Consider the following 15,304-nt stretch of genomic DNA (forward strand, 5'->3'; position numbering starts at 1 on the left):
TGAATAACCACCAGTATGCTTATCAAACCGGCAAATCGAATAGAATAAAAAGAATAGAAGTTTATTCATCACTAAAGTTCACATGTACAACATAAAAAAAGTGTAAATACATGAAACTTATTGGACTAGTCACAAAAAGAGCTTAAAAGTAATTAAAATTTACAAGATTATACATATACATTTTTGATAAGTAAAATATTAAAATATACAATGAACATCAACAATTTAAAAATTCTTGAAGAGAGTAGAACACCTTGTTTTTTAAAAATTCATTCAACCAACATTTTAGTTCATTCCTACTCATTAAACTCAACTCAGGATGAATAGCCATGAGTTTGTTATAACATTTAATACCTTGATATACATAATTCCATAACTTATTGTCGATTGCACTATTCCAAAATAAGCCAGTTTAAGGGTTTCCAGAGATATTGTACCTTTCAATTGCCTGATGATGAAGCAACTTGTGCTTAATTTATTTGTTAGATCATTAATATGAGGATCCCATGTCATTTTTTGATCTACTTTGATACCTAGAAATTTGATGTAATTCACCTGTTCTATTGTTTGATGATTAGCTCTTATTAGAGGACTGAAATCATAATTTATATTTTTTGTTGTAAACACCATAAAAAATGTCTTGAACAAATTCACTAGCAATCCGTTGAACACACACCACTCATGAAAATCATTAGCACAAATATTTGCCTTGATTACAGTATCCTGTAATTTATTCTCAGAAATCAGAATATTAGTATCATCAGCATACATAATGATTTTTTTTGGCTCAGAGCATGAATAAACCATATCATTTATAAAAATTGTGAAGAGAACTGGCCCCAATATAGACCCCCTGAGGGACACCAATGTTCACAATATTTTCTTTAGATTTTTTACCGTTTATCACCACTATTTGTTGTCTGTCATGGAGATATGAAGCAATCCAATCACTTGTAACTCCTCGTATGCCAATTCGGTGTAATTTTTCCAAGAGTAGTTGGTGATCAACTGTATCAAACGCTCTAAGATTTAGCATTAAACAATCTCGTTGAGAAAATCTCCCAATCCCTTGACAACAAGGAGATTGCGGTTGCTGTATTTCTTGATATTGAAGGAGCATTTGACAATGCACTACCTAAATCTATAGGAATGTCTCTGGGTAGGAAGGGTATAGAACCGACCATAACTGGCTGGATCTATGCCACGCTAGTAAACAGACCTGCAACTACGACTCTTCAAGGCGAGGCTATCAGGTTCAGGGTCACCAGGGGCTGCCCTCAAGGTGAGGTACTATCTCCCCTTCTGTGGTCGCTCCTGGTGAATAGTCTGCTTGATGCCCTTGACAGAAGAAAAGTTGATCTGCAAGCTTATGCAGATGACCTTGTCATCCTGGCAAGGTCCACGTCGGGAAGGGTAGCTTGTAATATCCTTCAAAGCGTGTTGGACGTTGTTCACAGTTGGTGCTTGAGGGAGCAGATGTCTGTCAACCCCAGCAAAACTGATCTAACGCCACTTTCCCTCAATAGTGTGGTCATTCTATTTGGAACGGAGGTGACATATCTTGGCATTTTCCTTGATAAAAGACTCACCTTGAACGCTCACTTAGAAAAGGCTTGTCCGGCTATCAGTGGTGCCATCAGTACCACACCGTCAGCGGCCATGGAGATCCTTCTAGATCTACCTCCTCTCCACATTTTTCTGGAAAGAGAGGGTAGATGAACTACATACAGACTTGTGCACATTGCCAATTGCACAAATCAATTCAATGCAGAGTACAACAGAGTGTTGGTTGACATTGGAAGTCACAGCATTCTGTCAATGACCTCTGACTTTATGCCTCCAACTGTCAACTACGAACTGCCTTATAAAGTACTATTCCCGAGTAGAGAGGACTGAATCCTGCGGGAGAAGGAAATATTAAGAGCAGATAGTTTTTGGTTCACAGATGGATCAAAAACACCTTCCGGTTCTGGTGCAGGTGTTTTCAGTCGCAGACCGAGGACAGAGTCTGCCTAGGAACTTATGCGACTGTATTTCAAGCGGAAATTTACGCTATTGAACTCACTCACAAGTCAATAAAAATATTCTCGGACAGTCAAGCGGCGTTGGAAGCTCTTGGCTCCTACCAAGCAACGTCTAAATTGGTAGCAAACTGCCAAAAAAGATTCTCCTCGATAGGAAGACTAAACAGATTGTCTCTGGTCTGGAATCCTGGCCATACTGGCCTGGAAGGCAATGAAGCTGCTGACTCTCTTGCAAAGGAGGGTGCTGCAAGCGGCTTCATTGGACCAGAACCTGTCATTGGAATCGCTTTGGGCTTTGCCAAACAAATACTTAACACCTGGATGGCTAGAAGAGTTATGGACTTCTGGCAGAATCTTCCAGGATTGGTTCACTACAAGGCGTTTATTCACCCTTCGAAGCTTGATTCCAAACAGTTGTTGGACTACAGTAGGGATGAACTACGATGTCTAAGAGGCCTCCTTACAGGTCATTGTCATTTGAATCATCACATGCAGAGACTTGGACTGTCGGAAGACAGTGTGTGTCGCCTCTGTCTGGAAAATGATAAAACTGTAGAGCATATACTTTGTGCCTGCCCCGCTGGGTACCGAATCAGGTTCTTTGAATTCGGCAGATCCGTACTCTCACTATCTGACCTGAAAGACCACTACCATACAAACTAATCGGCTTCGTTAAGAATCTGGGTTTATTTGTCCGAGTGTGAATAGGTGTGAGCCACAATAAACCCTTATGGGTTGCGGTGGAGGGTCGAATAGACCCACTCACTTTAGACCTACCTACCTACCGTGCAGGGCATTCAACAGCTATACCCCAGAAATACCCCCCTTCTGTATTAAATCAGAATTGGGAAAACTAACTGAAAATATAAAACGTATTAAAATTGTTTGCGTTCCTTGGCATGTGGGAATACTTGGCAACGAAACTGCTGACACAATAGCTAGAGAGAGTAGCTCAACTCCTTATAGTCTACTAGTTCATTGTGTATCACATGAAAATTTGATCCATAACATTCAACAATAAATACGTGGTGGAAAAGGTGCCAAGCTCTGGAGAATAACTAGCTCAAAACAATAAATTCTCGCTTAAACTTCCAAAATTTCTTGCGACGAAGAACTAAATGTGACGCCTATTGTCACGGTGTGTCCTGACTACAGAGAGGAGGTTGTCAACAGGACTACCCGAAGAACTCAGTGATGTCCTGAATCCGAATAACTTCGAGTTTTTACTGAAGTTTCTAATATCTATTAATATTGTACTTTCAATATGATTCATATAGTACAACCCTGCTAATAATAACATTCGTAGTTGATGTGGTTATATTAATAAAAAAAATTACTGTTTAATGTATGTTTAACCTGGAGTAATTTTATTCAACATGAGTCCATTGAGTCATTTCCGTATTTCCAGTTGATATTGTTCTCTATTCCTTCAATGAAGTGGCAATTTATCACTAATTGTCTTAATATATTGCTTTAGAAATGAAAAATATTTGATATTTAGGTTAGGTTTGAAAAGGAGTTGTTCCAGTGGAACAACTCAAGAAAAACTCAGAAATCCTAACAAAAATGTATCTCTACCTTAGGGTTTATGCCTGCACATAGATGTTATGAATAAGTATACATAAGATAATATTTATGCTGTTGCATGAGAGTTGCTACCGAAAATTAATGATCTAGCGCTTACTATTTCTTGTGACTTGCGATTTAAGACTTGAGACTGGGTACATAAATCCACCCTTATTTACAAAATGTAAACCCTACCTCATATATTGACAAGGCGATACTTTGTATAAAAACTTCCATTTAAATTTCTGCAGATAAAGTACTTGTGTGTAAGATCAACCAATTTTAAGACAATGGAACAGGTTTTTTTTGTATATTTTTTCTGAGTCTTGCATTAAAAATTTTATTCAAGAATTGATTTTTGTAGGTTCTATAAGAATTTGGAGCAGTTTTTTATAATGAGATGTTAATGTTTTCCATAATAAGTTTTTTCTAAATGAAATTTATTCAATAATTCCTTAGGTTTATATAATCAGGAAAAACTTTTTTTAGAATTGATTGATACTTTATCAACATTTACAAAAATCAATAACCTTCCACTTGTTTTGAAATATGATAGGCAAAACTATACTTAAAACTAAATAAATACAGTATGGATTTATTTCAACTTATATTTATATAATGCAAATTTTGTGGTATTGGGTTTTAATAAACTATATCCTGAGGTTACTATTATGAAGTTTCCCCTAACTTATCGTTGGGCTATCGAAATGAACAGGTTTTTCCTATTATTTTCAGACCAGCAGAACTTCAATTCTATACCAGTGTTGCCAGTATAGTCGTGCAAATTCCTACAACTTTACTTATGGTTGATATGGCAACGGGCGACAAAATTGGCCCCAAACTAATATTTTGCTTCATCTTGAATGGTGTTTTTTTCCACTTCCAAAGTATCACAGCTTACGTGCTGATGGACTACATTAGTCCAGTGACACATAGGTAAGTGTTTCTGTTATTTGTTCATATCGAACCTAGTATTTTCTTTTATTATGATGTGACAGTAATTGGTACTTTTTTGAAGTTTGAAGGAAATATTTTTTATGTTGTAATCCTTTTTAGTTTCAAGAATAAAACAGTGGTAAATGAATAAAAAAATCATTTATTTATTACCATTTTTCATTAAATATTATTACCAAGTACTGAATATTTATAAGAGAATAATTATTTCTAAATGAAATCTCGAGATATCAGTCTCTCCCAACACAGTAGTTTATGGTAATTTTTTTTTGGACACGCGTACTTTGAAATACTCTACCGCCTCTGCGGTAGAGTTTGTGGACAACATTTACTCACAAGTATTTTCAAGAATCGCTTTTTAGACATAGTAATCTCATTTCAAATCATTTCAGTTTTTTCGAAATTGTTTATTTTTCTCTGAACGTACTTCAAGTTTTCTATATGTTTGTATAGGTCAGTTATATGTTTGGTGAATAATCTCTTTTATATGAGATATATTCAAATTCTAAAATATGTAACAATAAAAAAATCGAAGTTATGTTGAAAATTTTATTGAAGTTACAACATTTACTGCCTTTCTCCACGATTTGTGAACTTGATTTATTTCAATAAAATATATTTGTGTGTATTTTCTTTAACGATAACAGTTTTTTGCATTTTTCTTTTTCAGTGTGGCTAATACGGCGAAGAGGGCATTCCTGATTTGGCTCTCTATCCTAATGTTTGGAAATCCAGTAACCGTGCTGAGTGGTCTGGGTACTATAACGGTGATAGTTGGAGTACTGCTGTATATAAAAGCACAAGAATATGATAATAATGATAGGTCAAGTTCAGCAAATCTGATTCATAGAAAAGTTAGGGCAATATAGCATATTTAATATCTTCTTTCTAAAATTTTGAGTAGAAGTAACTGAAAGGCAGGGTAATTATTAATTTTTTTCTAGGAGTGTAGTTGTGAAGAGTGACATTTCCTGAAAGATTGAAAAACTTTATTTCAAGTTCAATCTCATTTTGTATAATTTAAACATACAAAACAGAAGTCGATATTAAGTAAAAATTGGAATGCCTTGTAATATTTTTCTAAACTAAAAATGAAAAGTTCAGTCAAATTAATTAACTTCATTTACTTGGACTTATTGTGATCTCCACCTCTTCCAGAAATAGGGTTGTAAGTAATGGTAATCCTTGCTACAGGCGAGCATGCATTCTAAGGCTTGGGTTCTTACTTCAACTTTGTATCATTTATTCTTTCTCTTTTCGACATGATAGTTGTTTCGATTTTTTCAATTACATTTTGCAACCCCATACATTTGTGCAATTTTTCTAAAAATTTTCATATCTTTTATTATTTAAGTTTTTTTTTGAATATAACTAATGAACTGTTGTTAATGTTTGTAGGTATTTGAATGTTTTTGATACTACATTTATTATTTTTTCAAAAATAGACATTTTCAACCATATCAAATCACAACGATAAAACTTCATTCATGCAATAAAATTAGGAGTCTGTACCAGCTCATTCAAAAATAACACCCTCGTCAGATTTTTGTTTGAAGGTGGTTGACAAAGTTTCGCGATGCATGTCAGTAGATGCAAATTGATTTCAAATCAATTTATATCATATTAGATAATGGAAGTCCGAACTAATGAAGTGTACCCTTGCCAGAATATATATAAATTGATTTCAAATCAATTTATATCATATTAGACGGTGAAAGTCCAAACTAATGAAATGCATCCTTGCCAGAGTCATCGTTGTTTCATTGAATTTGATAAACATTTAGAAATTGGAACAATTTCTAAATTCCAGATTCTCTTGCACTTTTTCTGCAAATGGCCACCCACAGCTATAATAATCGAAACAGTTTCATCCACATCTCAATCTCATTTAGTCCCTTCTTCATAATTAAAACTTAAACAGAATTCATTTTTCTTCGAACAGATTTTTTAAATTTGGAAATAATCGCTACACTCGGACGAAACAAATGTCTTTAGGTTTTTATAATGTGTATGGTTTCAACTAGGCATTAGATACCATCTCATATTGACAACAAATTACTCAGTTTTTTCGTGTTGGATGGGGTCGTAGTGAATATACTGAAACTGGACACACTTATAGTTAGAATATTCCAATTGTTGGTAGTTGGTCATCATTGGTCTTCTCATATATGCTATGTAGTGAATCAACCTCTCGGACACTTTTTGTTGACTTTTTCTCGTTTTTTCTCTATATAAAGTGTATTTTACTATTAAAATTTCATAATTTTTGCATGCATTTTATCCTAATTCAGTGAACTTGTTCTTATATCATCGTTTCAGGGATAACTAATTGAGACGATATGAGGCCGTGATATCTAACTCATGTTCATGTCAGTCATTGGGAAAACATGATGAATGCAAAATGGTATTTTTACTTGTAACTTTTAAATTTAATTTTGTTGATGAATAAAAGAGATGAATAATTTTAGAACTCTGGGTTATTTAAGTGGTATACTAAACAAAGTAAAACTTACTCTTTTACGAAAAACAATTTCTAAATACAATTGTTTCACTGGTTTACATCGCCTGTCTGTTCTTTACCAAATCATTCTTTGGTTTTTTGAGAAATACTTTTCATAATGTTAGGAAAAGGGATCTGCTAATGACGTTGATTTGGATAATTTTGGTATTTGTAATTTCATTGCACCGAAACATGCCATCGGTTTTTTTAATGAGTATACAAAGCATTACGAATTGATAAACTACTTTCCATATGGAACCTATGTCAATAATGTTTTATACTGAAACAATATCTCGCCTAAACGACCCGAAAAAAATGTTTCATCACACGAAAAGTGTGCCAACTTGGAGATACAAGTTCTAGAAAGGATCATAAAAGAAGGATCATAAAAGTTTCTTATTAGTCAGTGGACTATGCTTGAAGACTGGTAGTCAACAAATCTATATCATCAACAAATCTAAATTAGATTTGTTGACTGCCAGTCTTCAAGCATAGTCCACTGATTAATAAGAAAGTTTTTCTTCCTTATTCAGAGGAATCGGGCAAACTACGGATATGCAGTAGGTTAGTACCTCGTCCACTAGATGGTGTGACATTCGGAAGAGGAATGAAATACTCTGAAAGAATTCCGATTTTCAATTCTGGAATATCATTGACTTTAGGTCGATAATGGTCACTATCTTGCACTGACGAGTGGCTAATGAGTCCAAAACCTGTCTGCAAGTGTGTCGGTTCCAAAATTGAGAGTCGACTCTTTCAGTTGTATTGCCAATTGCATATGCAGGAAATTTTCTGTGAAGATTCCTGCACTGAAGCCTGTCGGATATAATCCAACGCCCTTCGTGGTATTAGCCAGGGTAGTAGCTGTTTTCTGATAGGCGTCAGTCCATTAAACCTACTGTGTAGGTATATGGAGACTGGCCTGAACATTTAAAGTTCATTTTCTTTAGATTTGGATCATAGAAGAATTGAAAAACATTATAAACACTTCTGCTGATATTGATAGAATTTCTCGAGTATTTTCGAGGCCAAAAAAGAAAACGAAACCCAAGTCTACGATTAGTGCAAGAGCTATGATGTGTCCAGTGGTTTCGAAGCATTTCTATAATGTCAGAACTACAGAGGTAAATCCAAAAGATGTTCGACATGATGACAGTTTTATGGAATGCAGGCCAACAGTGTCTCTTAGATTTCCTCAAGCTCTAGCCATGTGATATAGGGTTTTGAATATTGGAAAAGAATCTGACTGCCTTCAAACCAGAATGAAGATAGTAACACTGAAACTCTCTCCCGCGAAAGCTTTAACTGATTTATTATTAGCAGATCCCTTAGCATAGCCCTTTGCAGAAGCCTAATAAATTTTATAAAGTCCAGTAGGCCTTGACAATTTATCATTTTTTGAGATTTGCTGCCAATAAGACCGGATTCCGTTGTTGGGCCAACTTCAGGCTAAATTCAGGCCCCCGTCACTCTTTTGGTTTCTCTAGTCATCAGATTTCCATAAGATGGCGCCTTGGGATTCAAACTTTTATTTACCTTTGTCTGAAGTCATCACTAAAATCTGAAGAAGCACTTTTATTGAAAATAATAAACAAAATAAAATTTTATGTCTGTTATAACTATAAACCGTTTTTCATAACATTTTTTTGCCAATGCTACTTCACAATCTCACCTATTTTGTCTGTTATTTATTTGTTATGAGGTAAGAAAGGAGGTAGTTGCGTTCTGTTAAACATTTCTTCATTAGGCATTCTTATACAATTTTTTTGGTTTATATGTTGTTTTTGAAGATGAATGTATGCACAGGTGTAACTGATTTGATAAAAAATTGACTCGATACCAACCGTAGCTCATGTAAACCATTATCAACATCGATATAATTTTTTTTTATTGAGATTACCTGAAAAATCATGACAATTTACTAAAAGTTACAGATATTACAACATGATCCTGCCTTACAGTTACTACTTATCCATGTTTTGAAAAGACTTTACGATTCCTTGGTGAAATTTAATTTTTTTGGAATTGTTCTCTCTGAAGTGCTCCGGCAGTTATTAAGTGAAAATTTTAATGCTAGAGACGTTCAGAAAATAATACTAAATGCTCACTTTGGGGTTGGAAAAAACTTTACAAGATTCCTGCGAAGTTACATCACATATCAGTACTTACTGATAAAATATCAAAAAAGTGGGGTCAAAAGGAATCACTGAAATGAGAATACAGTGAATCAACTTTCAGTGATAGGGGTATAATAAAATCATTGCTCATATTTTTATTTATTCATTAGTCTTCCTACTAAGTAGTTGTCTGTCCAGTTTTGGCCTCGATGTCCATAACAAGTTTTATGTAATTAATACAGCAAAATGTGATATTTTCTTGTCAACTTATAAATTTTTGTTATTGAATGTATTTAGCTCAGTAGCCAGGACCATACCATAATCTCCAGATTTTCTGAATAATAAGTATGTAGTATGTCGGTTTTGTTGTTGTGCAATGGAGCTTTTTGCAATTTTATTTATTTTAGTCAATTACCGGGGTGATTTGAAAGAAAACATATTGATGAACAGGGTATGCTTTGATATTGCATTTCTCAAAATCAAAGTTTCTTTTTTTATGAAATTATAATGGGTGAACCAATAAATCGCATATGTAAATGTACATAAATCTTTTGAGTATCCTCCCTCAATAAATTATAAAAGTTATTTCACTCATGTACAGTTTCAAATGGAATAGAAAACTATCTATTTGAAGTATAATAGTATTATTTATGTATAATAACATAAGTCTTCATTCCATATTTTAGATTTACGAATTATGGTATGTGATGCTAAGTTACCTTGATTGATGTAGAAAAAAGATTGTTTGGTGAAAGTATATTAAAGAAAAACTTCGGTGGACAGAATACCAGTTCTTGTATAAAAAATAATAATATTTTGAGTTGTTACTATTGTTCAAATAAAAAAAGCTTTATTCAGAGAACTGAAAAAGCATCCACTTATTCGTTCTCATCTGCCGAAAACCACGCTCTGTTAAACAAGATATCTATTTTTTCAAAATTCAAAATGTTAAATCAATATAATAGCAAATTTTAAATGATACCGATTTCAACAAGTCTCTGTTGAATTTTGAACTCGGTGGAGAATCATTATTTCACAAGAAACCTGTGTTGATTGTTTGTAACAAAATTTTGACTTCGAATTCTGCCATGATTTACCCTTTTCTTACCAGAAAGGTATCTTCGATTGTAAAAACTACAAGTTACTGATGACGTCATATCAAGAAAATGTAGGAAAAACGTGATATCCCGAGAACACCTGAGAATGTTACTTTTAATTGACTGATAAGTTTATCTTTTGACGTTGTATCAATGTTCATCATGGTATTAATTGCAGATAAAGTTTTCCAACAGAGATTTGTGTCACATCCTATCCCACAAGATTCACTGAATATTTTTCCTTGATTTAAATAGTGTTTTATATTGCTTTTACAGTTATTGTTAAGATTTCATTTCCAATTATTAGTGTTGAGTATTTTCTTTAGATTGTTTGCACTTTCCTACTATACTATAAGTGAATGGTACCCTTCACCTATAGTAAAAGTTGGTTCTAGGTTTAGGTGTGTTTGTGTGAAAAAAATACTTAGTTACCAGTGCGTCATTTCTTCAAGTTCTGGGTATTTTTTCGCATTCACAAAACTTGAGTATATTGAACTCGACTTGAAAAAATGCATTAGACAGAAACACCTTACTGGATATTGAAAATATGAGTTTTTTTAACCTTTTAATGATTGACTCCCTTGTATGTTCCCTCTGAGAATCAGAGAAACTTATTTTGGCCTTGTACTTACTTATTCATGTTGCTAACAACATACACCTTTCATTCATTTGAATTTTTAGCTTGGCTATTTTTCGATCATAGGCTGTGAGAGTTTACTAGAGAATTACTCATCTTGCTTGGATGAATAAAATAACGGACGTCAGCTAATACTGATTCACTTGACTTATTATTATTTTTTATTAACTTTGGTCAAATGACCATAAATCAATTATTTTTCATTTTTAATAATCGTATTTGTAAATAGGTAATTGGAATATGTGAACTTGTTTATTTATTATGGATTTTATAAAATATACTGTTCAAAAAACTATTGATTACTTTTATTATGATTTTCAATCATTGGGACGTTTCTCAAAATTCAAAATGGCTATTGACACGTTTTAAAATTCAATATGCTTTATTTTTCACCTTCATTTATTATGTACAAAACTGGAAAGAAAGTTGTAGACATTGAATAAATTATAAAACTAGTATCTTAAAAAAAATAGGTATTGGCACATGGTAGGCCTGCATATTTCATTTCTTAAAATGTAACTCATGTTCCTCCAAGATTAAAAATTTAAAAAAATATCTAACCAAACTGATATCTAACAAAAGCAATAATAATTACTCCTGAGAGTATTTTTACACTTTCCACTGTGGCCAGTTGCCAATGATTTTAAATATTGTCTTTGAGATATGAATTGGTAAGTATAAAACTATGTCCAGGAAATAAAGGTGGATATTTACAAAAACGTATCTAATGAGATTTTTCAAAAGCTCTAATAATATTTTAACTTCAAAGTTTATTTATTTTGGATCTCTTTCTCTTGAGGGCCTGCTGTTGAAAAGTATTTTTGATTAACTATTCGTACAAATAACTTTGAAAACGCTTAAAAAAATTGAAAGCATAATCCTTGAAGGGTTTGTGCCTCATTTTAATTGTCTCTGTCATCAGTTGTTTATTTTGTAATGGTTTAGGACAATATTCATTTCAAAGTCGTGCGATGAGATTGATAATTAATAATCACAAAATTTAAATGTTCCTAAGCACATTCACTTCACACAAATAATGCATTCTTTCATTTAAAACCAGTCTGTGATATTTTTACGCCTTGTTTCCTAACGTTCCAGGAGTTCTTGCTCCCAATCTTCTTCTACCAGCTAACAATTTGTTCAGTCCTCTTGGTTCTTCGGTGGTGGTGGATGAAACCGGGGCGGCAGATTCGGTTTCTGCTTCGTCAGGGGTTTCAGCTTCCTCCGTTGAGGATTCTTGCGGAGCTTCACTAGATGGTGCTTCGGTGGTGTGTCCAGGGCGTTTACGTCCTATCAAAGGGTTGACTCGTCGAACATGAACTGGTGAACTGGCAGCAGCTTTTGGACGAGCTTGGATATTTAGACGATTTTTGTTACGGAGACGCCCTAAAGGACTATTGTCTAGGGGCGCTGGAGTTTCTTCCTAAACAAAAATATACAAAATTAAAATCATTTGAATACTTATTCATTGAGTACAAATCAGGACAAAATTTCCCAATCCCTTGACAGCAAGAAGATTGCGGTTGCTGTATTTTTTGATATTGAAGGACCATTTGACAATGCACTGCCTAAATCTATAGGATCGTCTCTGGCTAGGAAAGGTATAGAGTCGACCATAACTGGCTGGATCTATGCTATGCTGGTAAACAGAATTGCAACTACGACTCTTCAAGGCGAGGCAATTAGGTTCGAGGTCATCAGGGGCTGCCCTCAAGGTGGGGTACTGTCTCCTCTTCTGTGGTCGCTCCTGATGGATAGTCTGCTTGATGCCCTCGACAGAAGAAAAGCAGATCTGCAAGCTTATGCAGATGACCTTGTCGTCTCGGCAATGTCCACGTCGGGAAGGTTAGCTTGTAATATCTTCCAAAGCACGTTGGACGTTGTTCATAGTTGGTGCCTGAGGGAGCAGATGTCTGTCAACCTCAGCAAAACTGTGATAATTACCTTCACCAGGAGAAGAAAATTGACGATCTAACGCCACCTTCCCTCAATGGTGAGGTCATTCCATTTGGAACGGAGGTGAAATATCTTGGCATTGTCCTTGATAAAAGACTCACCTGGAACGCTCACTTGGAAAAAGTTTTACACAAAGCCAGACTGTCTCTATTGACATGTCGAAGGATTTGTGGTGAAACTAGGGGTTTAGGTCCCAAACAAATCCATTGGATTTATGTGATGATTGTCAGACCAATGATCAATTATGGTGCAATTGCCTGGTGACCAAAGGCTTTACAGAAAACGGCCCAGACGAAGCTTTCCGGCTTACAGAGACAGGCTTGTCTGGCCATCAGTACTACACCATCAGCGGCCATGGAGATCCTTCTAGGTATATCTCCTCTCCACATTTTTCTGGAGGGAGAGGCTAGATGGACTGCATACAGACTTGTGCACATTGTCAATTGCACAAATCAATTTAATGCAGAGTGCAACAGACTGTTGGTTGACACTGGAAGTCACAGCATCCTGGAAATGACTTCTGACTTTATGGCTCCAACTGTCAACTACGAACTGATTTGTAAAATACTCTTCCCGAGTAGAGAGGACTGGATCCTCCGTGAGAAGGAAATATTAAGTTCACAGTTAAGTTGTTGGTTCACAGATGGATCAAAAACACTTTCCGGTTCTGGTGCAGGTGTTTTTAGTCGCAGGCCCACGGCAGAGATATCTATTGGAAGAATCCAACCTCATACACAAGTCAATAAAAATATTTTCGGACTGTCATGCGGCTTTGGAGTTCTTAGCTTCTTCCGAGCAACGTCTAAATTGGTAGCAAATTGCCAAAAACGACACTCCTCGATAGGAAGATTTAACAGATTGTCTCTGGTCTGGATTCCTGGCCATACTGGCCTGGAAAGCAATGAGGCTGCTGACTCCTCTGCAAAGGAGGGTGCTGCAAGCAGCTTCACCAAACCAGAACCTGCCATTGGCATCGCTCCAGGCTTTGCCAAACAAATATTGAACCCCTAGATGGCAAGAAGATTTATGGTCTTCTGGCAGAATCTTCCAGGATTGGCTCACTCCAAGGCGTTTATTCACCCTTCGAAGCTTGATACCAAACAGTTGTTCGACTGCAGTAGGGATGTACTACGATGTCTAACAGGCCTTCTTACAGGTCACTGTCATTTGAATCATCAAATGCAGTGACTCGGACTGTCGGAAGACAGTGTGTGTCGCTTCTGTTTGGAAAATGATGAAACAGAAGAGCATATACTTTGTGCCTGCCCCGTTGGGTACCGAATCAGGTTTTTAGAGTTCGGCAGAGCCGTACTCTTACTCTTAAGAAGCTGGGTTTATTTGGTCGAGTGTGAATAGGTGTGAGCCACAAAAACCCTTGCGGGTTGCGATGGAGGGTCGAATAGACCCACTCACTTTAGACTTAACCTAACTCGTATTGGGTGACCCAAATAAAGACATCCAAGACACCTATCAGAATCATTTCTTTATGAATCATTATTTTATGTAGTCGTATAAAAGAAGTAGCTCTCCAAAGTTAGAGTGAAGTATGAAAGGTAATGAGAGTTAATTATTTTATGCATGAAAAAATAGTTCATAAGTATCGTGAAACGACAAAAACTAACGAAAAAACTTCTTTTGAAAAAAAATTTTTCAAGCCGTTATGGTCTAAAATTCTCATGGTATTCTTTTCAATGATGAATGTTTGGGACATACTGTATGTTCACGTAAAATGGATGTCCCGAAAGGTCCTAAATGTACAAAAAAATGTCTGATGGAAGTTCATGTAATATTCTGGAATTACTAATGCTGTAATATTGTGGATATTGTGGATTGTTACTGTAAAGCAAATTATTGATATAATTATTGAACCATTAGTTTTTTTGCTTAACCAGTCCTTTTATGGGGGTTTTTTCCCAGATGAATTGAAGAGGGCTCTTGTCTTTCCACTGCACAAAAAAGGTCGGAAAACAGAAATTGACAATTATAGACAGATTTCGTTGATTTCATCCTTTTCAAAACTCTTTGAGAAAATAATAGGTAATAGAATTTTGATGTATATTGAACAAAATGACCTATTCTGCAATAATCAACATGGTTTCAGGAAGAGTAAATCAATTGAATCTGCATCTTATCAACTATTGAACTATATTTATGCACAAGTGGATAATAATAATCTGGTTTTTTCACTTTTTTTAGATCTATCAAAAGCATTCGATACTGTTTCTTCCAAATTTCTATTGAAAAAATTACTAGTAATGGGTTTTCCCAATAATGTGTTGTGTTGGATAGAATCGTACATGGAAAACCGTAGTTTGGTGGTTAAATGTAATGGAATTACATCAGTTCCTTATGATGTGAAACTAGGTGTTCCACAAGGGTCTGTTCTGGGTCCATTGTTATTCTTGACTTTTATCAATGACTTGCCTGAATTCATATCAGATTATCACATAACT

General features: G+C 35.0%; 2 protein-coding genes across 5 annotated transcripts in view; one reads left to right on the forward strand and one right to left on the reverse strand.

The window, feature by feature from the left end:
• LOC111502310 (solute carrier family 35 member E2A) overlaps positions 1-6,175 on the forward strand; it is a 39,309-nt gene extending 33,134 nt beyond the window's left edge. The window contains exons 5-6 of the mRNA XM_074183674.1: positions 4,326-4,526; positions 5,215-6,175. Coding sequence (XP_074039775.1) covers positions 4,326-4,526; positions 5,215-5,413 — 400 coding nt within the window. The 3' untranslated portion in view covers positions 5,414-6,175. The remainder of the gene's footprint in view (positions 1-4,325; positions 4,527-5,214) is intronic.
• A 5,083-nt stretch (positions 6,176-11,258) lies between these two features.
• LOC111502311 (uncharacterized) overlaps positions 11,259-15,304 on the reverse strand; it is a 76,906-nt gene continuing 72,860 nt past the window's right edge. For all 4 annotated transcript variants that reach the window (XM_074183672.1, XM_023156372.2, XM_074183670.1 and 1 more), the window contains exon 11: positions 11,259-12,318. In XM_074183672.1, coding sequence (XP_074039773.1) covers positions 11,968-12,318 — 351 coding nt within the window. In that variant the 3' untranslated portion in view covers positions 11,259-11,967. The remainder of the gene's footprint in view (positions 12,319-15,304) is intronic.

Source organism: Leptinotarsa decemlineata, unplaced genomic scaffold (assembly GCF_025532065.1).
Source record: "Leptinotarsa decemlineata unplaced genomic scaffold, Ldec_3_MD MMD2_tig00026340_RagTag_RagTag, whole genome shotgun sequence".
In the NCBI taxonomy this organism is placed as follows: Eukaryota; Metazoa; Arthropoda; class Insecta; order Coleoptera; family Chrysomelidae; genus Leptinotarsa; species Leptinotarsa decemlineata.